Source organism: Melospiza melodia, chromosome 1 (genome assembly GCF_035770615.1).
Source record: "Melospiza melodia melodia isolate bMelMel2 chromosome 1, bMelMel2.pri, whole genome shotgun sequence".
Classification (NCBI taxonomy): Eukaryota; Metazoa; Chordata; class Aves; order Passeriformes; family Passerellidae; genus Melospiza; species Melospiza melodia.
In genome coordinates, this window is record NC_086194.1 from 48,007,969 (window position 1) to 48,032,570 (window position 24,602).

At 43.5% G+C, this 24,602-nt stretch overlaps 2 protein-coding genes across 7 annotated transcripts in view; both read right to left on the reverse strand.

The window, feature by feature from the left end:
* The window catches only part of AOAH (acyloxyacyl hydrolase), a 76,584-nt gene extending 75,355 nt beyond the window's left edge, over positions 1 to 1,229 (reverse strand). The window contains exon 1 of the mRNA XM_063171634.1: positions 1,155 to 1,229. Within this exon, the coding sequence (XP_063027704.1) occupies positions 1,155 to 1,229 (75 nt within the window). The remainder of the gene's footprint in view (positions 1 to 1,154) is intronic.
* An 18,718-nt stretch (positions 1,230 to 19,947) lies between these two features.
* The window catches only part of ELMO1 (engulfment and cell motility 1), a 316,899-nt gene continuing 312,244 nt past the window's right edge, over positions 19,948 to 24,602 (reverse strand). For all 6 annotated transcript variants that reach the window (XM_063157015.1, XM_063156989.1, XM_063157023.1 and 3 more), the window contains one exon: positions 19,948 to 21,278. In XM_063157015.1, coding sequence (XP_063013085.1) covers positions 21,078 to 21,278 — 201 coding nt within the window. In that variant the 3' untranslated portion in view covers positions 19,948 to 21,077. The remainder of the gene's footprint in view (positions 21,279 to 24,602) is intronic.

Consider the following 24,602-nt stretch of genomic DNA (forward strand, 5'->3'; position numbering starts at 1 on the left):
ACACTTTGAAGTCCTTTAAAACTCTGCATATTGGCTCATGAGTGCTTGCTGCAAAAGCAGAGTGCTAATAATAGGCAAGAAAAACCTTCCTAGCAGAGAGGTCCCCGGAATGGCTTCTGCTTTATATCTATTGCAAAACACAAAGCAAAACAACGGCACTTAAAAAGTACAGAGATAGATCCCAAGCTGCTCCCAGGCATGTAAACCTGCAAAGCATGTAGCTCAAGCCTGTAATCAGCTGTGTTATTTTCTTTCATTTCAGCCTGTGGAAAGAGCCATGAGATAACTCTGTGTGTAACACAGAGCTGCTTTGCACTGTACCTTGCACGTTAGTGAAGCTCTTAAACCAATTGAAGAAAAAAGCCCCCAAAGCTTTTAAAATATGCAGTCTGGTCAGAGAAATGAAGGATTTGCATACTTAGATTTGAAGGCCAGCTGGGAAGGTGAACCCCCTCCCCAGACCCGTGTGAAATCTTTCTTCTTCCCACTCAAATCAGATAGCAAATCCTGCCTTTTGCCAAGCAGATTTTATATTACTTCTAAGTCCTTGACACATTAAGACCTAAAGCTGTCTTGGTACAGGAGGAACACTTGATGTTGCCCTTTAATCTTAGTAAGTGCACAAATGATCTCAATGGGAAGTAAAAAACAAATTAGACCTGTCCCAAAGGAAGGGATTTGATCATAAATGCTTCCATTGTGCACAACACCCAAGTCAGAGAAGCAGACCTAGGTCAAGGGTGACCAAGGAAATGCTGGCTGCGTAGAATTAAAGAATATGAGAGCTGGAGCAAAAGGACTCTGCCCTCTGCAAAGCATCAGGTACAGAGAGGTGATGTCTGGGGTGTCCCCTGCCCAAGAGGGTCTGGCAGGGTCACCCTACAGCTTTTGACCATCTGTGTCTCCTCAGCTCTATTATTTTTTCAATGTGTTTGCAACCTGGGCTTGCAGCAGGTCCGGCCAGGTGGCAGAAGAGTGTGGTTCAGGTGGGTTCTCAGGGCTGGTGGGGCTGCTCAGGGTTGTCATAGCCTGTGAGTGCCTCAGAGCCCTGACACTTGCCTTTGGTGAGCATGAGAGCCAAGTGGGTGGAGGAATGAACGCTGCAGAAATGCTCCTGCACACCACACTAGGTACCTGCCTGCAGCATTACTCACCCAAATAGCGCTGAGAACGCAGTCAGTGTTTTGTCTCTCCGAATGCTCCTTTTGAAAAGGAGGCAAGGACAGCATAGAGCCAGAGGTGCCATGAGTTCAGCACCTCTTGCAGATGGGAAACCCTCAGTGCCCTGAAATAACCCAGCTCCACAGTCATTCACTTGCTATTAGGCAGAAGACACAGAGTCAGCTGAATTTTTTCAAGGTTGAATTTGGGCTAGTGATAATATATGCATAAATAAACACACATGTATATCCATAGTGTAAGCTGGCCCATCTGCTGCTGCTTCCTGCTAAGGAAATGGGAGGGCCCACAGCTCCCTCCATTCAGCACACAGGTCAGGAGGGATGTACATTACTCTGCAGGATTTTGGTTAAATTCTGCTCTGAAGGAAAAGTCCTGCAGCTCTCTGTATTTGCTCTCAGGATGCCAGAACACACTGAAGATCTTGCTCAGCTCACCCAGCTTCATCTGGTCTATGTTTTTGGGAGTTTTAGCACATGTGGGGGGGTCCCCTGAGCTAAATCTCAGTTACCATATCCTCACATACAGGCCAGTAGCAAGTGTGATGTGTGGGGGACACACCACGTAGGGGATGGCTGTGGTTGGGGGCCACCAGAGAGGCCACAGGGGCTAATGGCCCAGGGAATGCCCCACTCAGTAACTCTCCACCCAAGCTCTCCAGCCACACCCTCAAGCCTCTCTCAGTTTAAGCAGAGCTGAAAGTTGCACACGTGATGGCTGCCAAAAACCTGAGGCAAAACACGCAAAGACAAGCCTGAATTTCCATGATGGCAGAGCAGTGTTAGGGTACATGTGTAGCTGGTGAAGATCAGCCTAGAAATCTAGGCTGATCACAGAGCGGGAGTGTGGTTTCTGGAGTTTGAAGGACCCACAAACACTTCTCCATTTCTCATGTTTCCATAGGAGTTCCTGACACCTAATGCACATTGGTTTGTGTGGTGGCACCAAATCACCGAAGGGACAGGTATGGTATCAGACTCCATCTTTGCTGCCCCTGATAGAGATGCAATGGAACTGAGTTAGGGTTTCTGATTTTCTGAGTAAGGTCTTAAACACGATTTAAGAGCCACCCCTTCCCTGTGGGGAGCAAGATGTGATTGCCACTAGAGCTGTGAAATGAGATGTGAGGATGAAGTGAGTTTCAATGCTGCTTTCTATAATGGGGCCCTAAAGATCTGTTTATGTATTCAGCAAATACATTGGAAAAGGCCATCAAAAAGAAAAGCGAATGGAAAATACTTCAATGAAGCCCCAAAACAGGACAAACAAGAATTGATTTGTCATCTGTCAGAATTAGAGGCCACTTAGGTGAAAAAAGAAACACAAAATAGTTATCTTACAAAAGGAGATCAGCTGGCAGTGTATATTTATCTATCCTATTCTGTCCAAGTCACTGCACACATTACTGCAATTTTTTCCTATTTGGTTAGATTCTTTTACATATAGATTTTTAAGAAATCTGCATTTTTTTTTCTCTTTGTCACATTCACGCATGCATTTTTATGATGATTAAATGTTATCTTGGAAGGTTTTCTCTCCCTTTCTTTCCTCTTTGACGTGCTGTTCAGTTCTTAAGGGAATAGATATAAGCCTTGTATTTTGGTGTCTGGAGAGATAAAACCTGCAGGAAGAAGCCTTTAGATCAAAGATCCTCTCAGTCCCTTTTCTTCCTTTTATTTTCAAAACGTTGTCCTTTGTGCCCTTTGACTCTGAAGTTCCCAGTGGTTTCTTGCGTTGGTTATTTTTCATTACTGCTCTCCAAATTTCTCTGACTGTCATAAGCATCTCTGCGGTTGGTGCATTATCACTGGCACGGATGAACATTTCCAGAGCCCCATGTGGATTTGCGGCTGCACCACAGCCAACTGAGTCATTGCCTCTGCCCCAGTTTCCTTATCAGTTGCTGCTTGCAGTTCAAGTTATGTGTCTATTTCAGAGTCTCTCCATCTCATTGTCATTCAAAGCTGCAGGGAAAGCATTTAAACCAGTATTTTCTTACACTCATATCCAAAAATTTGTTCCAAGTTATTGCCATGCTATAGCTGAGATGATTATCCTTTGTTCTGCCACCTGTAATGGAATTAATTGTCCCAGCTTGCAAGGGTGTTGCTATCTGCACTCTTAGAAATGTAAATCACTGTCATGACTTCAGTTTGGAGATAACAAAATGTGGGAACAAACCTCTTAAGGCTTTCAAACAGGGAACCCATGAAAAATACAGCTACATCACCTTGCACATTTGTGTGCAGGTTGTGCACTTCTGGGAAGATCTGGCTGTTAGGGCTGACAAAAGGGGGTGTGTGACAGTGTTCAGAGGGGTTTTCAGATGAGGGAAGAGATGAGGATTTGACTCCATGTTTCAGAAGGCTTGATTTATTATTTTATGATATATAGTACATTAAAACTATACTAAAAGAATAGAAGAAAAGGTTTCTCAGAAGGCTAAGCTAAGCTAAGAATAGAAAAGAAAGAATGATCACAAAGGTTTGTGACTCGGACACTGTGTCCAAGCCAGTTGACTGTGACTGGCCATTAATTCCAAACATCCACATGAGACCAATGCACAGACCCACCTGTTGCATTCTACAGCAGCAGATAATCATTGTTTACATTTTGTCCCTGAGGCCTCTCAGCTTCTCAGGAAGAAAATATCCCAAGAAAAGGATTTTCATAAAAAGATGTCTGTGACAGGGGTGATTTAGATTTTCTACTAAAGATGGCTTTTTGCAAAGTGGAGATCAGATTAAGTGCATCTTCAAAGTGTATTTCTCACCACTGCCTGTAAGGAGCCCTACAGTGATTCACATGGCTTAGTGGTGGACTTGACAGTGCTGGGTTAACAATTAAACTTGATAGCTTGAAGCTTTTTTCCAAACTAAATTATTCTATGACTCTGTGATTATTGGTGATGCAGTACATTTCCTTAGTTGTTTGGTATTAGTGCAGACAAACAAACCTGGCTGTGGTGTTCTTACTGTGTGCAGATGAACTTACAAACCCAGAAGTAATCTCACTAGCATAGATTTTGCAGTTCAAGTTTGGTGGGCACAGCTGTGGGTGTTTTCCACTCTAAAGAAGACATAATTCTTGCTATTATCTAGACAAAAATACCCTAAACCCTCAACTCTAGCAATTAAGGAGCAAGAGAGTGTGGCAATATTACTGAAAAACTTGTTAGAGCCCTTAGATAAGAGAGTGACTCAGAGCCAGCTGTAAATACAAGTTAGGAAGCCTGGGACAGACTCTCTGCTGCCCTGCAGTTTGGGCACTCATTTAAATCCCAGAGAATTGAGATTCAAGCATTACCAACTCAGCGTGATTATTGCCTTGCCATAAATAGCTAGTAACCCACTGGGCAAGCCAAAGTCCCGACTACTGCAACAACCCCTGCAGCACTATTGCTATTGCATTGGGTTTTGTCAGAAATGCAACCCCCTATCAGGCTCCCAGTTTAGTGCTGATGAAGCTGTGGTGGAGGGTGGCAGGGCAAAAGCTTGCCCCAGATGTTGTCGGGTTGTAAGCTCTTAAAAGGGGAACAACACAGCATCAAAGAAGAAGAAAAATAAATGTCTGATTATATTCGTTCCATTTGATCTTTCCTCCAGTAATGCAAATAAAAGAATTGCAGCTCAACAGCCTCTTAATCTCAGCACAGAACAGGTGCCAATTAAAGATAATTATTCCCAGTGTTTGGGCTAGGAAACAGTGCTGAATGTCACTGGAGGCATTTTTAGCACATACCAAAGTTCACAGGATTATTTAAACATATTGATTGAGGCTTGTACTGGGACTTCTGTGCTCAGAAATGGGATCTCTACAACATATGTACTGTGGTGGCACTTTGCCATTCAATAACAAGGTGGAGGATGTTGTGGTTTTTTTGGTCTTTTTAAATAGATGTTCCACTGATTTGCTTTGATAATAAATGACCTGCAGCTGTGCTGGACAATGTCCCTCCATAATAGCCCTTCAGGAATAGTATCCATCATCCATAGGTGAATATGAAAAGGCAGTGCAAGCTGATTTTTCAAATATTGATTAGGCAAGTCACTGGCTAGCCAGCCAAGTACAGAGCCTTCATGCTCTTTAGAGAAGTCAGGCTGTATAAAAGAACTCAAAGCACTTGGGGGAATACACATCCTCTAATTCAAGAAGATGAGGGTGATGTAGCAGTCAGTAAAGATTGCACTGGTAATCTAGTCTTATACAGACAAGCCAGAGTCAGGCATGAGGTCATCCCTTAACATTTCACCTTTCAGATCATAGAATCACTTAGATTGGAAAAGACCTTTAAGATAATGAAGTCCAACTGTTACCCCAGTGCTGCCAAATCCACCACTAAACCATGTCCCTACGCACCACGTCTACACATCTTTTAAATACCTCGAGGGATGGTGACTCAGCTGCTTCCCTGGGCAGCCTGTTCCAATGCTTGACAACCTTTTCCATGAAGAAATTTTTCCTAATACTCAGTTTAAACTTCTTCTGTCACAATTTGCCTAGCCCTGTCGCTGAAAATTCATGGAGGGTTTGTTTGCACTTGTCTGTCTTTTCACTTGCGTTAGATTTTATGCTGATATCTGACATTGATGTTTTAGACTTGCATATATACCAGAAGATGACAAGGGCAGCTGTATTTATCTACCACTATTCATAGCCTCCTCACCATAAAGCAGACACATGCCTCTCCAAAATGCTCTCTCTTTAGAACACCTTTCATCTTTTCTGCTTCCTTACCCTGTCTGGGCATCCCACAGATTTACCTCTTTCCTCTACCTTTGCCTTTTCCTCTAGCTTTAGACTCAGAGCTGTATTTTCATTTCTTTTCTATCCCATTCCAGAAGTTAGGGTATTAGAGAAAATACTTTGTCAAACACAGCAGCATTTGTTCAGGCCCCTTCTTGAGGGATGCAGAAAGGTGAGCAGCTGGGGCTTGATGCAAATCTGACGCATTATTCCATCCCAGAAGAGACTTGAACCTGGAGAAGGCAGGCATGACTCCTGCCTTCACAATGAGGAATGGCCCCATGAGAATCAAAACCAGCAGCACAAGGACCATCAAACTGTTAGTGAGGGGGAAAGCAGGCACTGCATCACTCTTCTTCCCCCACTCAAGCTGTGCCTTAAGCACAGAACATTTCTGCCTGGTCAGCTGCCTGGTCTCTGGCCCCTCCACACACGCTGGAGTCATTAAATCATCCATCAAGACACCATCCTTCATGCACAGTGGGACGGCTGCCTGCCTCCCTCCCTCACTCATTATTGGCCTTCCACAGTCCTTTTCAGCCAATTCAATGAAATATAAATAGCATTTCAGATAAATGTTCACTCTCTTATAATACCTTTCTGACGTCTTTCTGCTCTTGCTCTGGATGCATAAAGAAGAGCTGTAATATATTTCAATGAGTTATTGAATCCTTTTCAAACCCTGATATATGCTCAGTACAAGGTTATTTAAATATGAGGGGCATAGGCATAGGCTTTAGGAAAATCTGCCCAACTAAATTGTTCAGAAAAAATGAGCAGGCAATCTTCTGCCTTGCAAATCTATCTGTATTCCCTGATGAAGGATTCCAAGCCTGGTGATGGTGGACCAACCTCCTTTTTCTGCACTGGAATGTCCACAGCCATGAAAAAGTATGGTTCAGGCTTTCCTGACCCTTTTTCCTTTTAATTTTTTCTTTAAATTTTGTATTTAAATTAAGCTGCTGGACACCACACCAGGAAGTCTATTTTCTTTGCCTAAATAACATAGAGTGAATGCTGTACTGTTGTGTTCATATTTCTAAAGTCCTATACTGTCGCAATCATATTTCTAGAGTCTCACACCTTCTCGATGATATTTTTCAGGGGCAGTTCTTCACAGCACAGACTTATACTTCTTCTGCTTGTTGCTGCTTCTTAATCAGGGCTCCTTCCAGGCTCTCCCTGACTGGCCAAGCCCACCCCTTTAATCCCAGTTATCTTCACTAGCTACAGCTGCCACCCAATTAAGGACATCACAGCTGCAGCCCATCAAAAACAACCGGGGCTTATCAGGGCAAGGCCTATATACAGATATTCAAACAGAATACAGATATTTTACTGGGACTGCTACTATACTGTACAACCGAATAATAAAAAGAAAGAAGAGGACTCAGGAATGTTACCCAGGGTTTTACTGGAGTGTGACACAGAAGTAGTATCTCCTCCATCTTCCTGGCTTAGAAAACAAATTAACACTGGAGTATTTGTGGTTTTTTTCTCCCTGTAACTTTTTTGCCACCATTCATTTAGCTTCAGCTAAATGCTCAGTTTGCATATATTTAAAGCTACCAACATAAATTAGCAACAAAGCTTGAGGGTGTTAAATAACCTCCAATAAAACTCCTTCCCCTCACTGGAGTATTTTCTCAAAATGAAAATATCTGAGTAAACATCTTGTTCTAACACTATGCATGGAAGATAACAAAGTAGGGACTGAATGACTTTCACCCCCCAAACTGCACCTCCTGAAGGAAAAGGGTACCTCTTTATCACTTCTGGAAGAATGAGTAAGTGGAAATGCATTTTGGGGACCTAACAACAAATGCAGCTCTCTCAGTCTCACGAAAAGGTGGCAGACAGGCACCCCAGCAGTAAGTCTCTCATTTTTCACCAGATCCCCATCACACAGAGCAGAGAACAGGTATGTTCTGGAGATCTCTGAGCTCTGAATTTAACACAAGCAACACGTCACCTTCACAGTCACTTTCAGCAATGATCAGATGCCAAGAAGGGATTTTCAGGAAGCAGAAATGATAATAATTGTATATCTGAGTATGCCCGAATCTAGTCCATGCATATTGGAAACAGCTCTTTTTGCAGTCTCTGTGTGTGCTTCACTTTGTGCAGCAGAGATGCTGCAGATCCCCAGCAGGAAGCCTGAATAATCTTGCCTCTGAGCGATACAGCGAGAGTGGTGTTGGGAAACGTCCAGATAAAAGATAATGTGCAAGATAGGGAATTCCATTTTCTACTAGGAGCTGGAATGGTAGTAGATCAAAATTTCTTTTGGGTTGGGGAAGAAGTGAGTCACAGAGTGTAAGTAGGTGTTCCATCAGTGAGTCTGTGTTAACACCAAGTGGGGTAAGTCTCAGACCTCAAGCCAGGCTAAAAAAGTGATTTATGCAGCTATCCAGTGATCTGAGGTATCTAGCGCTTACCAATGTTTTTCTTCTACTCAACCTTTTCCCTTTTTCACCCTCTGTAGCCAAACTCCTTGAATGCCCTCCAGAAAAGAAGTCCCCTGCCCCAAAGCTCTGGTGTGGAAACCATGAAAGTTGGTTAAGAAATTTTAACGATGCCACATTGCAAGTTTCTGGAATTTAGCAACAAGGAAGTAAGAAGAGGTAGAAAAGATACAGACAGTCATGCCTCTGCCCAAAAGTAACAATCTGGGTTTTGTTGTCTCAGTTTTTAGTTCTCCATTTCCCTGAGTACAGATGGGTTTTGGCAAATGCTTGCCACCGACCTTCTGAAAATCAAATCCCAGGGAAGCCTTTCAAGATGAGCAGCCAAGACCCAAAAACGTCACTGTGGAAAATTTTGTACAAAGAGTTTAGAAACTATTAGATGCCAAATAGGTAAAGGAAAGTTGCCCAATTATTAAATTTTTTTTAAGGATAAAGAAAGAAACTATTTCTTTCCCCTGAAGCTGGTGTCCTTTCCAGTCTTTCAAATCTAAAGAACACTTGCCCTAAATGTATTTAGTGCATCACACTATTTTAGGCACTAATTCATGATGCAAAATTCATAATTCATGTGTCTAGATCATTCCTTTGCTTTAAGCTTACATCCAGTTTCTTTTGATGATTAGCAAAAATAACTAGAGTCAGTGCAGATGAAGGTAAGCTGTAACTTTTAACCAAAATTCTCTGCCCACATTTATCAGGAGTCTGCTTGTGTTTTCAGAAAAGGGACTTGAACCTGCTCCCACCAAGAGTGCCAACTGCTCCATGGGCTCCCAAATGCCAACTTTGCCAGTACACAACACCTCGAATGGCATCCTTGGTGCTCCCCAGCATCCCTGAGGAGGATCCACCTCACTAAAGAGCTCCCTTAGCACTAAGGGTCTGTTTTCCTCAGAAGACGCCAAGCAATTCTACCAAGGATGCAAGAGGGAGGATGCTTTGTACCACAACAGCTCCTCCATGCTTAGCTGTAGCTCCCAGGAGACAATGCCAGAGGTGCATTCTCTTGCCCTAGAGATGTGGGCTGTGTGGGCGCCTCCTGCACACTGCTGCTGAGCTGTCATTTAGGCTGTCTCAAGGTGGTTTAACCCCCCCAGAGCAGGTGGTGTGAGAAAAGCTTATCTGATGTTGTGAGATTACAGTACACAGGTAAAAATGAATCAGTCCCTTCCTCTCAGCAAGATAAAGGAGGACACAGGCGAATATGGGCTGTCTGAGGTGCTGTTTTGGATTTGCTTACAGGAGGAACAAACCAGCATGATTTGCAGCTGTGTGCTCCCAGAAAGATCTGGCAAATTTTAAAATACTGAATAGCAGGGATACCACGACCCAAGACTTAATTAAAATTTGACCTGCTGAATGACACTGCCTATAAAATCTGTATGTCATGGAATCATTCCATTCTTACCTTAATTCTGTACTTTGCTCTTCTTGGCATAGTGTGGTCACTCAGATGGTAACAGTGGCCTTCAGGGCATGAGTGGTGAGTCTTCAGCCTTCTCAGTGGCACTTTCTGCCTTTCCACTCCAGCCATCTGGGAGCACACATGTTTAGAGCTTCCCCTCGCATTGTAGCTCTCTTATAAGGCATTTCTCAGAGAGAATAACTTCTCCAACAGAAGCCATATATTATATTTACCCAAATGCTTCATTTTCCCAGTACACAGATAGCTAAGACTTCCACCATTCCTTAAAGCTGCTCACTTCTGCTTGGAGCACTTGGGACACACCACTGAGCAATCCTGCTGTAACATAAATATTTGATTTCAGCATTTTTAGAGATGGGCAGTGAGACAGGCAGAATTACTGTCTGTTTTTTTTCTCAAAGGAAAATTCCATGGGTATGCATGCATGCACACACACGAGATACATCCTGGCAGAAAAGACTCCTATCTGGAAAGACATTTCTTCTATCACATTTATGGGGAAAGGAAAAAAAAAAGGAAGCACATTCTTTTTCCCCTTTGACCAAAGAAAAATATCTCAGCAGGACAAGGGCTTATTGTAAATGTTCATTTTAAAATATTGCCTGATTGTTTGAGTACATTTTTTTCTTTGGTGATTCAGCTGCGGGTGGGAAAGGTGTTGTGACCCATTGGATGGCCTATCCATCACACCTACTGACCTCTCTGTCCAGGGACCACCAAACCCTGGCTGCTGGCTCCATTTGTGTGTCCACTGCTTGGCCCCTCACCTTCCCAGGTGTAACCCCGTGCTGTGGTACCACCTGAAAGAGAGCCATGAGGCCACAATGTCAGCCTGCCCTTGATGTGGGCTTGCATGCCCTTGCTAGGACTGTTCCCAGGACAAACTGTTTCCTGCATTAGAAGCAGGCTGGCCACTGCAGCAGAGCTGAGGACAGAGCACACCAAGCTGAAAGAGCTGGTGGGGACCAGCTGAAGCCTTTGGCAAAAGACCACATCTCTGTGAGAAGGATGATTCATCCCCTGCCTCCTTGAACAGCAAAATCCCCTTCGCCTCCTGACTTCATTTTCTCCCCTCTTCTTCCAGATCATGCTGTCACCCATGGATGAAACCAAGCAACCATACATCCCTAGAAGGTGAATTTTGGCTGAGCTGTGAGTCTGTAGCACCAATGAGTAACAAATGCCATGCCTTAGCTGCACTGGGGAAAAACCAGCAGAGGTTTTCCAAATACTCTCGCTGCTTCTGTTTCAGCATAAAATCCAGTAATTTTCCTCTGCTGGGGATTTGGAAAGCAGTGCACCTCACCAAAGTCAGCTCTTGCCCTGCAGGATCAGACCCTAGACTGAGTATAAATCAGTCACAGGTGCTTGAATTAAGAGAATTAATTAATAAGACATTCCCATCCCCTGGAGATTCAGGGGACAATGAGGAAGGCATGGCACAGGCCAACACAAACCACAATATTAATCCTGCATTTGTCCCAAGTGTGACAGACTGCTGGGTGCTATTCTTTGTGCTCATACCAGGGGGAATTGATGGGACCTTATTCTCTGTTTGCAGGGAACGGTTCATGCAAGAAATTAAATTTCCCAATGTCATTACTAAATCCCAGGATCCTCTTCATGAGTTATTCAGCACCAGTTTCTCCAGTCTTGCACACCAGTTTTATCATCCTCACATCCACCTCTGTCTTTCAGAGATGAATATTAATTATCTTCATTCCAATAGTAGAATCCAATCTTCTCTTACCTTACTAATGCAGGTCTTTTCTTGAAGATAAGCTTACCTATCTCCCAAAAAGAGATTGTGTGTGCTGGAAAAAGACACAGAACATTACCAAACAACCCTGGGAGACAGGGAGGGCTGCTCATAGAAGTCTGTGGTAGATTTCAGAAGCTGGAAAACTATAAAGGGGGCCAATGGAAATGGGCTTTCACTAGCATGTTCAAGATGCTGCAAAACGCCTTTTTAATGCACTAATCTGTCAGCAAGAGAATTATGAACCCATTAATAAATGGGGAACATCTAAAAATTCTCCTCTTACCATACCATAATATTTTTCTTTTTCAGTACATAGCATAAAATTGTGCTCCTACAGAACTTTGGGCGCCCTGATTTGCTGCTAGGAAGACAAGGTGGTGTGAGTAGCACTAAGGTACTCATTGCCATCAGGAACTTGGCCAACAAGCAATTCCAAACCTGCCTGCCTTCTCTTCACAGTGTGGACAGCACAGCTTCAGCCCCATCCAGCAATGATGGGATGCACAGGAGCCACCTTTAATCTCCTGCACCTGGCATGGGGTGTGAAGAGCTCACACACCATAGGGATGCTGGCAACATCAGGAACTGCTTGCTCCCCAAAGATGACTTTCCTAGAGAGCTGCCCCACTCAGCAGCACCACTGGGGAGCCATCAAGTGCCTGGAGATGGCTCCCAAAAGGCAAAGACACTTTTTTCAGCTCTCAAGGAGGAATTTGCATGCTGGGCAGAGGGTGCAAAGCCATGGAGACTGCCTCCTCTGGAGCACCCCTCCAGCAAGGCGTCATGCCACAATACCTGCCAGTGCCTCTGGGTGGGGGGATCAAGTTTTGATCAAGGGTGCTGGAGCAGCCCCCTGCTCAGTCCCTGCAAAACTCAGCATCGAGGGTCTATCAAGGCTCATCAAACTGTGAGAAGAAGGCAGTGCTCCTGCTACACCTCCTGCCTGCTTGACAGGCTTGCCTGTCATTGTGCAAACCTCTGGGAAGCTGCACAGTGGGAAGTGCTCGAAAACTGCAGGTGACCATTCCCTGCTGCCAGGGCTTGCTTTGCAGTTCAGGCTATTGATGCTCATCCTGGGGCAGACACGACTGCCTGCAGGGAACCTGTGCCCAGGTCCAGGCTGACCACAGTGCTGCTGCTGGCTGTGCTTAATTTCTTTGCTCTGCATGAACAAATTGATTAAATCCACAACGCTTTCTTTTTTATTTTTTTCCTTCCAGACTGGGTGATTTGAAGGAACATGTGATAGTCACTTGACTAATAAGCTTAATTCAAGAATATGTCTTCAGAAGCCCATTGCTGAGTAGCCTCCTCAATTCTGGAAATTTAAAAGTGACTTGGGTTTGATTAAAATCGAACCAAACCAATGAAGGCAATTGCTACTTGCTTTCCTGTTTTTTTTTTTTTTTCCTTTGATTTGCTTTGATTCATGGCTGCAACTAGTCCTGTGTATGCTACAATAGTCAGGGACTTGGACTGCTGTTTTCATATTAGAAATGTATTTAGGTGAAAATACTGCCATTCATTCTGTATGAATTGATGGAGCTGTTCTGTGTCCCTTTCTGCCATGAATTACTTACAAGGCCAGGTGGGACAGTTTTCCTCAGGCCATGCAGGTTTGGTGATGGAGGTTCTGGAGCTGCACCAAGGCCAGAATTTCTGATCAAAGGAGGGTATCAAAAATGCTGCAGATTGACTTGGGAAAAAAAAAAAAACCAACTTCTAGTAAAAAGCGAAAAAATAAAAATTAACATTTAGTTTTGATTCCAACTTTTAATGGCACTTTAAATCTTAGAAATAAAAAAGGGCTCTGAAACACTAATTATTTTCAGAAGAACCTTGACCCAGTTGGGACACTCCAAAAGTAGCTGAGCAGGAAATTTCAGTCACTTGAGCTTCTCAGTTTTTCTTACTTTTCTTACAAACAACCAAAGAGCTGAATCAGTGATTCAGCTAAATTCACACAGTTTTTGTGTGTGTTAGATCTTCCTTCAGTGGCATTTTCCAACAAACCCACTGCCACTTTCCTGGCCAGCTCAGCATTACCCCAGTGCTCCCCTTGCCCTTCTGCTGGGTGGAGCACCCACACTGGCACTGTGCTGCTTCTTCCAGTGGACTCAGGGTGATGAAAACACAGTGATGCATCTCACCCATCCAAACAGGGCACTTCCACAAGGCATAATAGCCAGGGTTCAAAATAATAATAACATTCAAAATCTAAAATAAGGTTGCTATCCTCCCATCATCTTTGGGCTGAGCAATATTATATAATATTATGCAGATATACAATATTTTTGGTGGGGAGCTGGCTGGATATTCATGTTGCTCCAACCTCCCCTCCTCACATCCTGTCCCATCCAGCCCCACAAACATGACAGCTGCCATCAGCTCTGATATTCTCCATCCCCTCTCACCTGGATGCTGCCTCCTTGAACATCCAACACTGCCACACTGTAAATGAGCTTATTTCAGGCTTGTTTCCTGGAGAAAGGGAACTGAGGCACTTGCCTCCTTTGTGTGCCTATGCATGTTTGTGTGCATGCATCCACCTGTGAGCTGCCAGATTTCATGAGAAGCTGGAGGCTCAGCAGTGGTTTTATGAAGAGTTCGTAAATGTCCTCACTGAAGGAAAATCTCTGGCTGAAAACAACCTAATGAGAAGCTGGAGAAGCCACCTGCACACCAGTCCATTTTAACACCTCAGGTTTCGATGGACCTCAGACCGTGCTGGAATGAAGAGAACCAAGAGTGTGAGATGAAGGTTTATGTGGGAACCAGCTTGGCTGGATTGTACTTTGACTATTTGGGATAAACAAAAGGGTAAGGTATACCTTGTGTAAGGTATCACTGCACGCCCCCTGGACTGGGGACAGAAAGGAGAACCCAGGGCTTTGAGGAATGTCAGAGACTGACTGAGGGTATCGTTAATGAAGGAACATGTGCAGGTGAAAAGCACCCAAAATAATTCTACTGGTGCTCTTTAAATGTCATACTCCTGGCAAAGAAACCTTTCACATGTTTCTCTGCTCGCATCTCCAAGCCTTTTCAAATGCACCAGGCTTCTGCTGCTTGATGGGGGGAAAGAGGGAAGCTATGGCCTGGGAAAACCCAGGATGAGCCATTTTCCTCTGGGAAAGATGCAAGCAGTCAGCAGCTTTGCACAATGTACTGTGCCCTCATCCCCACTGTCCTCATTTGAAGATGATATATAGAAAACTTGCTTTGAAGCCAGGCAAATTCCTCCATGGCTGCTCCTGACTTCTTCCAAAACTACCCTGACAATACAGACTCCCTTGTTAATTGGCAGGGAATGAAGTCCCACAGGCTCAGCCTCCCACATGAGCACGGCCTGCTGGTGGGACAGCAAAGATCTCCAGGGTACATTTGTCCCTCGGGGAAGGTGGTTGGGAAGGGGATATTAAACCTGAGGCCTTTCAAGAGAAACCAAGAAGATACAGACATACCTCATAAAAAAATGCTGCCACTTATTAAACAAAAGACAGCCAGCCTCCCTCTCCCTCATGATAACCAAGAGGAATCCCAAAACATAATCAGTTTAAGCTGAACACCATGTTGCTGACAATATTAAAATTAGACTCATGAGGTTTCATCAAGGGAAAATTTAACTGTGGCACTCAATCAGGCTGCAGAATCCTCTAATGACAACTGAAATAAAGTCATTCAAGACAGATTCTTAAATGTCACAGGAAAGAAAGCCTGCCTTTGGCTTCATTCCTTGGCAAAATTCTATTAAGCATCTCTTTTCCCTCCCCTCTCCTCTACATGCACTGCTGTGTTGTGGCCATACCCTCCCTGGGCTGAAACTACAGCCAGCATCCTGCTTGGAGCACACAGCACTGGGTTCTCAGCTTTGTGGCTGTCCCATAGGTCACATCTTATAGGAAACATCTATGAACAAGAGGTAAATAGAATGAGAGAGGGTTTACAAGAGCCTCCCAACATGAAGAAGCTTGTTTGGCCCTTCCAAGAGACAATAAAACCACAACAGCTGCTGTTCTCCACACAGCACCTCCACTGAGGTGCCTACAGTAAAACTGAGAAACTCTTTACTGAAAAACCACATCAGTTCAGAAAATTCTTCTACTTCCAACACCAGCCTCTCTGCTTGGAGAGGGATGGCTTTTGAGCTGTTTCCTTTGCCCTGTGTGTGTCCCTGCAAGCTAAGCATCACCAGCTCTGCTCTTCAGTGATGTTCAAGGTCTCCCTTGAAGCTTCACAAGCAAGAAGTGAAAATAAAGAGTAAATATATGCCATTAAATGAGTTTGAAATGGTCTCCTGTACTTTTTAACCTTGCTCTCAGGAGGCTGCTGCAGGACAGCACTCCCTGACTCAGCACTCTGAAATCACCTTACTATCAAAATTCATGGCTCTCCCAATATCCATTTTATGCCTAGTCTTGCCCTAAGACAACTTGTGCTTTTAATGCCACTCTCCTCTCAAGTTTCAGCCTGATTTCATCCAGAAAGGGCTCCTGTTTCAGTTCTTTAACTGCTGTTTTAAGTTCCAAAGATGCATGAAGCAGCTGGAGTGATGTGGAATAATCAGACAGCATCCTGTTCAGTCTCTTGCAGTGACCAGAGGTACACAATCCAATTACAAAGCAGACAGAAAAGTCATTATTTGCATAGCCTCTGAGCATATAGCAAAGTCTCAGTAATAGGTAAAATTGCCTTCCTGCTTACACAGGCACTGATCTAGCTTGGTCCATGAGCACTTACCTAAATTTAGGTGCCTGTTTATCAAACTGAAATCAAGCATCTTTGCTGCATAGGTAAGTGCTTTGTTAATCAGGGAATTTGCTTAAGCCATGTGGCTGTTTAATATTCAAATACAATTATCATCTAGGGAGGGAGGGAGCACTGAGCAAGTCTCATCCTGATTTATCCAGCTGTGGGGAAAGCAATGACAGCTCAGCCAGCAGTGTGACAAAAACGCTGTCCTATGAATGCTCTCCAGAGTTTGCAGGGATTTTACCTTTACTTCCCTGAGGATGCTCTAAGGGAAGGGCTCATACACTTCGTATTCCAGACAGCTAAGACATCCCCAGGTCAATAAGGGCCGGATTTATAATCTCTTCTTAAATCTGAAGAAGAATGGAGCAAGAAGGGAGTAAAATCTCACACTAATCTTATTGTACCCCTCAGATGAATGCCTTTCACATGACAGTGAAGCTAATTCTATTTACTTGTCAGTGAAGCAGCAACAAAACAGAGAGCAGGGGGGATATGGCAGTATAAGAGTGTCCTCCTGCTCCCAGCATCTTCCTTGCTGGTTGTTGCTCAGGATTAGCAGCTTGAATCACTATAGAGCTGGATGCATCAGAGGCACCTCTGAGTCCAATGTAACAAAAAACAACCAAAGGGCAGATGCAATCAGGGGCATTTCATGCCCATGCTCCTCTCTCCCTCTTCTCCTGACAGTAGTGTGTTTCTTTCCTTCTTTCACCTCTCCCTCTTTTGAGAGCTGGCCAGAGGCTGTGGGAATGCAGCTGGTGGCCTACAGGGTTGCTGAGGGGATGCAGGGCTCCCTTGCATTTCAGCTGTCTGCCAGAGAAGACAGAGATTCTGGGCAGTGGGTCCCACCAGGTTTCCATGCAAGCCTTCACATTCTCATTGATGTGACATTGATGACAAACACCCCAGGCAAGAAAAATGCAATTCTGGGTAGGGTGTGAAGACACAAGAGGATTTCACAAATGAAGTAATCAGGATCTTGCACTGTCATTTTGCAACCCAAGTGAGAGTCAGCACCTACCTGCCTCTTGGCATGAGGATGTTATTTCTTTATGAAGGGTTTAATGAAATAGTTCTCCATACTGAAAAAAGAAAGGCTTCTGAAAAAATGGTAAGAAAAGCCCTGTTTCTCTGACACATAGCTTGCTTTGTACAGGATTAGTTAGAATTGCTGTTCTTCTCCTTGTCCTTACAAGTAGAGCAAGCAGTTGACTTAAGAAGATACGTATTTTACTTGATTCAAGTTTTCTGGTAAAAGAATATATTAACTTTCAAAAGCAAAGTCATTTCCAAAACAGTAGCTAAAATTAGACTGATTCTTTTTTTTGTTCTCTCTCCCCTTTATGGCTTTTCCAAGCAATTACCCACTTAATGTTTTGAAATTATACAAGAAACTTCAATAGCAGTTCTTTTTCCTGCTGCATCTCCTTGAATGTGAAGATTTAAAAGCTTTTCCGGAACACAACAGCATGAGCAAATGAATTTGCCATTTTCATCCTCAATTTCTTTTTTTTTTTAAAGAATGGGAAGCAGCGGGATATTTCTTCATCATTTACCTTTTTTTTTTTTGTTGTTGTTTTAAATTTCATAGTGACAAAGTGAGCTTGTATGACAGCTCCAAAAACCGAAGGCAAGATTCTTCTTTTGCACCACAGCCTTGCAGGTTGCTGTGGGAGTGCTGCTAAAATAGCTGGAAGGGCTATTACGCCAACGCATCTCTTGAGCCTCTTCTTTCTTATGGCAGGGTGGTGGATACAAATTTAGCATTCCTGCTCATGTGACCATCCCACACTGTGCATAACCCCTACAAAGAGCCAGGCCATGTGGGGAGCTGGGGATCCTGCAAAGCAGGGCTGCGGGAAGCAGTGAGACAGAGCCACGCAGCAGTGCTGTGTATCCATCTGGCCCGGGATGCCCCTGGTCAGGCTGCACCCACCCTGTGCAGTCCCAGGGCAGGACAGAGGGGCTGTGGCACCTGCTGTGGAAGGAGAGGGCTCCCAGCTATTCATGCTCAAGAGCCCCACGCTGCCTGAGTGGTGTTGGTGTGCCTCAGTGTCGTGTGGATGGGCACAAGCTGTTGGTAGAAACAGAGGGCTGGGTTGCCAGCTCTCCTCCCACCAGTCCCCTGGGTTCCTGGGGTGGAATTAAGGGCACTCACCTTAGTGGAGGAGGCAAGTCTAACCTTTATCTCCTGCTCAAGTTGTCCCCTGGAGGAGGGGTTTGTTTGCTCCTCTCTGATTTTCACGCAGATGCCTGCCTGCTGAGACCACAGCACTGGAGTGCTGCTGAGCTGGCAGTGTGTTTGGCTCTTACAGCTTAGGAGTGAAAGGTGTTTCTTTTGCCAGCAGAGCAATACCCATCTGAAGCACCAAGTATGAAATCTGTAAGTAAAAAGCAAATCCAGCTGGGTCAGGGTAATTAAAACAACTCAGGCTCTCCGTTCTGCTCCAAGTTCTATCTGCATGAAGTTAAGAGGCAGCATCTGGTAGAGAAATATGTTCCTTCCTCCATCCCTTGCCCCTGGGACCCCTTAAAAATCCCCTGTGGTAGGCAGTGCCTTTGCTTCCACTATTTCCTGACCATGACTACCTTTGCTATAGTCTGAGAAAGCTCTGGAGAATAAACCATCTCAAACTCCCACAACTCATGTTGTACATCTCTGTTCTCATTAAGACCAAACTTCTTCTGAGGCCCCACTTCACCATAACCTTTCCCTCCAGAGTTTAACTCAGTCTCTCTAATTAACTTACTTTATCATCCATTACCACCAAAACCAACTTATATCTTCTATTGTTACATTAGGGCATTCATCAAATACTGCACAGCTTCAGGAAGGCACCTTCCTTGGGACTTTGATGCTTGCATTCACACAATGTTCTCATTATCTTCCTTTTTGTTGCACCTGCAGGACGTCAATTCTCTCCTCTACTGGTGTGAGGCCAGTCAGGATGTTTTCCCCAGAGCCATCTGGATGGCGCAAAGGCCACCTCAGTTAAGAACTTCTATGACTGTCAGAACTGGAACCAGCTTCTGGGTTTCTCACTAGCACAAGTTCTGATAAAACCCCTTTACCAGCTTTTTCAGCTGGGTCTGAGCAGGGAAGAAACTTACACTGATAAACATCTGTCTTCAGCATGTTCACTGGGAGGAAAAGAGCTGGCAGGTTCCTCTAGACTCAGACTTGCAATTGGACTTAGTGAAATACCTAGAAAAAACATGAGGATAGAGGGAATCTATCCTGCAAAGCTCAAACCTTCCTAATACCAATTTGCTGCAGCCATAAACACTCTCAATGGAGAAAATGGAAATGCAGCAAAAAAACAGCTGCCCCAGCGAAACACAGGAAAGGCAGCAGCCTTGAACTGACCCGTGAGCACATCAGTATGCTCGGATTTTGGATTTCACAAGGGCCCTTCTCACAGGAAGGCTCATGTAACCATGGCAATGGAGATCTCTGGATGCATTTCATCCTTGTCACCACTAACAAACAAGTAAGTTAAATCAGATGCAGATAAGAAAAGTCTTCCCACTCCTCTTTTTACTAAACAGTTCAGAATTCCTAGGAACCATAAGGAATAAAAGACAACTTCAGAAAAAAAACAAAGTCCCGGGAATCATCACAACTCAGATTTTTATTCAACAGTGAAGTTGAAGGGAACAGTGTTATTTTCCCTTCAGGGCAAATGTTCCAAATGGAAATTAAGTAAAAATATTGTTCCCCAAAAGTACTCACAATGAAATTAGTTTTCATTAAATATATTTGTTTGGCAAAATAAAATAAAAAATTAGAACCCGTACAAAAAAAATCCCTTGCAAATTTCTAACACTGTAGCAATGACAACGATGTAAACCTGGATGTTTGGCAGTTGTAATTAATTTGTGAAAATTACTGTTGAACTTTGGACCAAGGAAATAAAAATCACTTCAAATAGCAACAAGCCAATTTCGGAGGCAACTGAGGCTCAGGGAACGCTACAGGAATGGGACACACTAGTGGCTTCATACACGGTTTGTGCGAGTGATCTGCTAGTGTGAGGCTATCGTAAGAGCTGGGAGGAAAAGAAGTTAAAAGCTGTTGCAGCATTGCAGCGTATGGTACAGCAAAAACCTGCAGAGTTTCCATCCTGGGAGCCGATCGGTTGGGTGAAGGCTGGAGGCAAAAGCTGAGATGACGGTGGAGAGAATGATGGCAGTGACGGATGGTGCAAGCACTGGGAAGCAGTTAACCAATTTCATCATCACATTGGATTCGGTGGTGAGCAGACTCTTGTGAGTGTCTGGGGAAATCTTCTGCTTACAGTAGCTGCTTTTGCTCCCTACCTCCCTCCTCCTTCCAGTTAAAGCCTCTGCCCTGCCAAGTGGGTTTCACAGGCATGCAGTTTGATAACAACGTCCTTTAGTTAAGAATGTCTATTCCAGTATTAAAAATGTATAAAAAGTCCTCAGGAGGGTTGCTTCTTAGTGGCAGTCTTTGCCTTAAGCAAGGCCAATGGCCTGCAATTACAAGTTAATTAAAGCAATGTGGATTTGGATGAGCAATGGGGAAGATGGGAATGGGGAAGGAAGGGATGCAGGGAACAGGGAGGAATGCAAGTGTTTCTACATCCCTCCCCAAAGCCAAAATACAAGGTGCAAAAGTGGGTTTCTTTTTTTCCTCACACTCTCCTTTTTTTTTTTTTTTTTTTTTTAATATCTCTCCAGTTATAATGTATTTCCAGTTTCAGAGCAAGTTTCAGTGACTGCCTCAGTTACAGTCATAAACGAAGTCGTAGTTGCTGGGCTCCTTTGGGATAGGTGGGGGAGCATCTGGGATTTGTATATTTTCCAAGTCAAGGAGGCGTAGCTTGATCTCCATGCTGAGCAGCGTGTCCAGGTCATTCCGTGTTAGGTCACTCAACATATCCTTCCCAAGGAGGGCGTTCAAACCATCGGTCCATACACAATACTGCACAGGAAAAGGATAAAAACTCTCATTAATAGACTTTTCATACACAAACTCCTTGTCTGGTCTGGTCCTCTACAGTTACTGCTCCCATGGGGACTTACAAAGAGACCTAAAATATGGTTGATGCAACCATATTTTATCAGCTCAGATCTTGAGGAAGGCTTTCACTGGGCTGCTCAGAAAATGGAAAACATTCCATTAAATGGAACAAAATGACAGTGTTTAGTCATTTGACAATTTGGCATCTCCTCCAAACTTCTTAGTGAATGTTCTGCAATTATTGGAGAAGGAAACAATAACTTAGGACAATGAACCTCTGGAGAAATCTCCTTCACTCCTCTCGTTCTCCTCTCCCAGTACCTATTGAAAAAGCCTGATTATCTTACACTAACTAAACTTTTAATTCCAAGACATTTAAGTTAGGTGAACTAAATCCCACCCCCGAATCCTTCTTGACTTTCAGTGTAAAAATCCTGTACTATCTGCTTTTATTATTGTTTGCTTTCCTATACATGAAGCTGTTACAATTGATAGTCTCACTTAACTATGCCTACTTTACCACTATTTTACACAAAATAACATTTTGTGAAAACTACATCAGTTAATGCTATGTCCTTCATGAAAATTAAATGCCAAGCTGCTTGGGTATAATACTTAATGCTGCAAATGCTGAACTGGCCTCTAAAACCTTTTCCTTACTGTTAGCTTTTTCTTAACAGGAGATGCCATCTTTCCCAACAGCTGACAGCTTGTGATAAACGTGGGCTGAATAACCATTTAAAAGCAGCAACAAATTCAAGGGAGATTGGTGATCTAGAGTCAACTTCTATTGAATAAGTCACTTTCATTTATTACTACAAGCCATTTATTCAACTATGAACAGAAGTACTCAAATGCTGTCATCTAAAAATAAAGATTTCAATCATGAACTTGTGCCCTAGTTTGCAGGAGAAAAATTAAATTAACCATAACTGCATTTTTATCTTACAAATACTTCTGCTGGATTTCATGCCAAAAAAAAAGGAGTTTTAAATTTAGCTGACCATTTGCTACATGATGCCGCCGAGTTTAAAGATAGCCATGGCTGACTTCATCCCACAGCAGAAATGAGGATTATTTTTAAGGAAGAGAGAGAAGCCCCCCTCTTCATGCAGAAAAAGGGCATCTTTCAAAAATAGGATGGGTTAGCACACTTCAGCATCCAAAGTGAAATCCAACCCACTTAAGTCAGAAACAAAACAGTAGCAGAGGGAGCTTTTTCACCCAGGGTGTGGGCAAGCCAAGCCACAGCTTTAATATGAGATCAGCTATATAGAAGAGACTTTAGAGTTCAGGTTGTCCTCCTGACAAGTACTAAATAAACAATTTAGCCTGCCTATTCTAGGCTGTCAAAGTGTGCCACTGACGACTTTTAAAGCATGCTATTTTTTTGGAGTGAATGCAGAATAGCAGGAAAAGAAAGAAGCTATTCTAGAAAAATAATTCTATTTGAACAGCCTATATAATCTTCTGTGATTTACTTGAAATCTTTCTCTAGGAGAGTTTTCCCTGAATTCATTATGAAGAAAGGAACAGAAAAGCAAAAGGCTCTGCTCAGGTTACACGAGAGGAGAGAACCTTCTCAACAGATGCAGCCCCTGACGTAAATAGTCCATCACCTGCGCAGTGAGCGCGGCCAGCTCTTCCTCTGGGGAGGAATCCCAGAGAGCCAGAAAGCAGAACTGCAGTTCTCTCCTCTTCCAGATATAACTCATTCAGGGCCCACAGAAACCAAATTCTGGGCACAACTCTGATGAGTGCAATGGCCTGGAAAAGGGGGCTTCCTCTCTAATCTCCATATTGGCAAATGCACCTAATTAAACTCCTGCACATGTTGAGGAGAGAGACATCCTAATGAGATGGTGGAAAAACAGAGGCATTCATTTGGAAGCTTTTTTCTTTTTAATATGCAAAAGAGACTAAGAACCACTGAAAAATTAATTTACGAGATTCATTTTCATAAAACTCCAATGAAACCTAATTATGGCCTCCCTCATCAGTTTCTCTGTCAAACATCATGGATAAGATTAATCCACCTTTTTTTGCTGTGTAGTTGAAACCAGTTATTAGTATTTAAATGAAAAACAAATACAATGGAGTGATCTCATAGTACTGAATCCTCTGGCTAGCAGTAAGCTCCAACAGATGGCTAAGGGAATTCACAAACTTAAGTGTGCTAGAATGAGGTCCAAATCTCAATGATACTGGTTCAGTAATGAGATTTTATCAAAGAATTACTTTGGGAGACAAGAACTAGAAAGGTTGCACAGGCTTCATCCATCTGGATGCAGCCCCGAGCAACCTGGTCTGAGCTCATTGCTGACCTGCTTTGAGCAGGAGGTTGGACTCAGGACACCTTCAGGGCTCCTTGCAGCCAAAATTATCCTAAGAGCCTCGTTCAATTTTTCTTTTTAGGACACGTTCAACTCCCACATTTCAGCCTCACTCTACAATCACAAGGGCTGCACAAGTATTTAAAAAAAGCCCTGCAAGTCTGACCTGAAATTGTCATGTACCAACATCATTGCTGGTGCTTCACACAAAGCTTTCAGAATCTTGAGATGTCACCACAAACTGACAATGCTGCTAAACTAGCACTTCTATCAACAGGCACCCCAACTACTTTGATGAAGAGTCACGGGCTTCACAACATGCTACTTCCCTTTCCTTGTGGGTGCTTCCCCTGAACACTTGTACTTTTCACTTTAATCACAACTCACTCTTCTGCAGGCCATGGAAAAATACAGAGGATGTGAGATGTCCTTTTAAAAACTTTCATTTGGGAACTGTCAAGTGGCAGCAGAGACTGTTGCCTCTGGCCATTTTTTTGAACCTATTAATTTTGTTTCAAAGAAGCTGCACAATACCAAAAAGTGATATGAAGATAAAAGGTGTGTTAACGCAATCATGAGCAATTGGGTTAGTGCATCTCACTGCTACTGCCTGTCAGTGGGATGCAGCAGCAGCTTTTGAACATTTGGACCATTAAAATCCACTTTTAGCTATAGGCTGTATTTGAGATACAGTGGCTGAAAAAATTGTTGGTTTTCATGACCATTTGCACTTCTGAGCTGAAACAGTCTAGAATTCAGTTTCTGGAGAATTTATATCAGAAATACTCAAACATGTTCAGTTCAGAGGATGATGACAACCATGTGTTGCTTAGATCTACAGGTCTAGTGGCACATTGTGCCTGGGATACTACTGCTCTTTTCTCTTACATGAAACCTGACCAGCAAATACTTCCCTGGAATGAGCATTCTTGAAAATGACACTCCAATATTA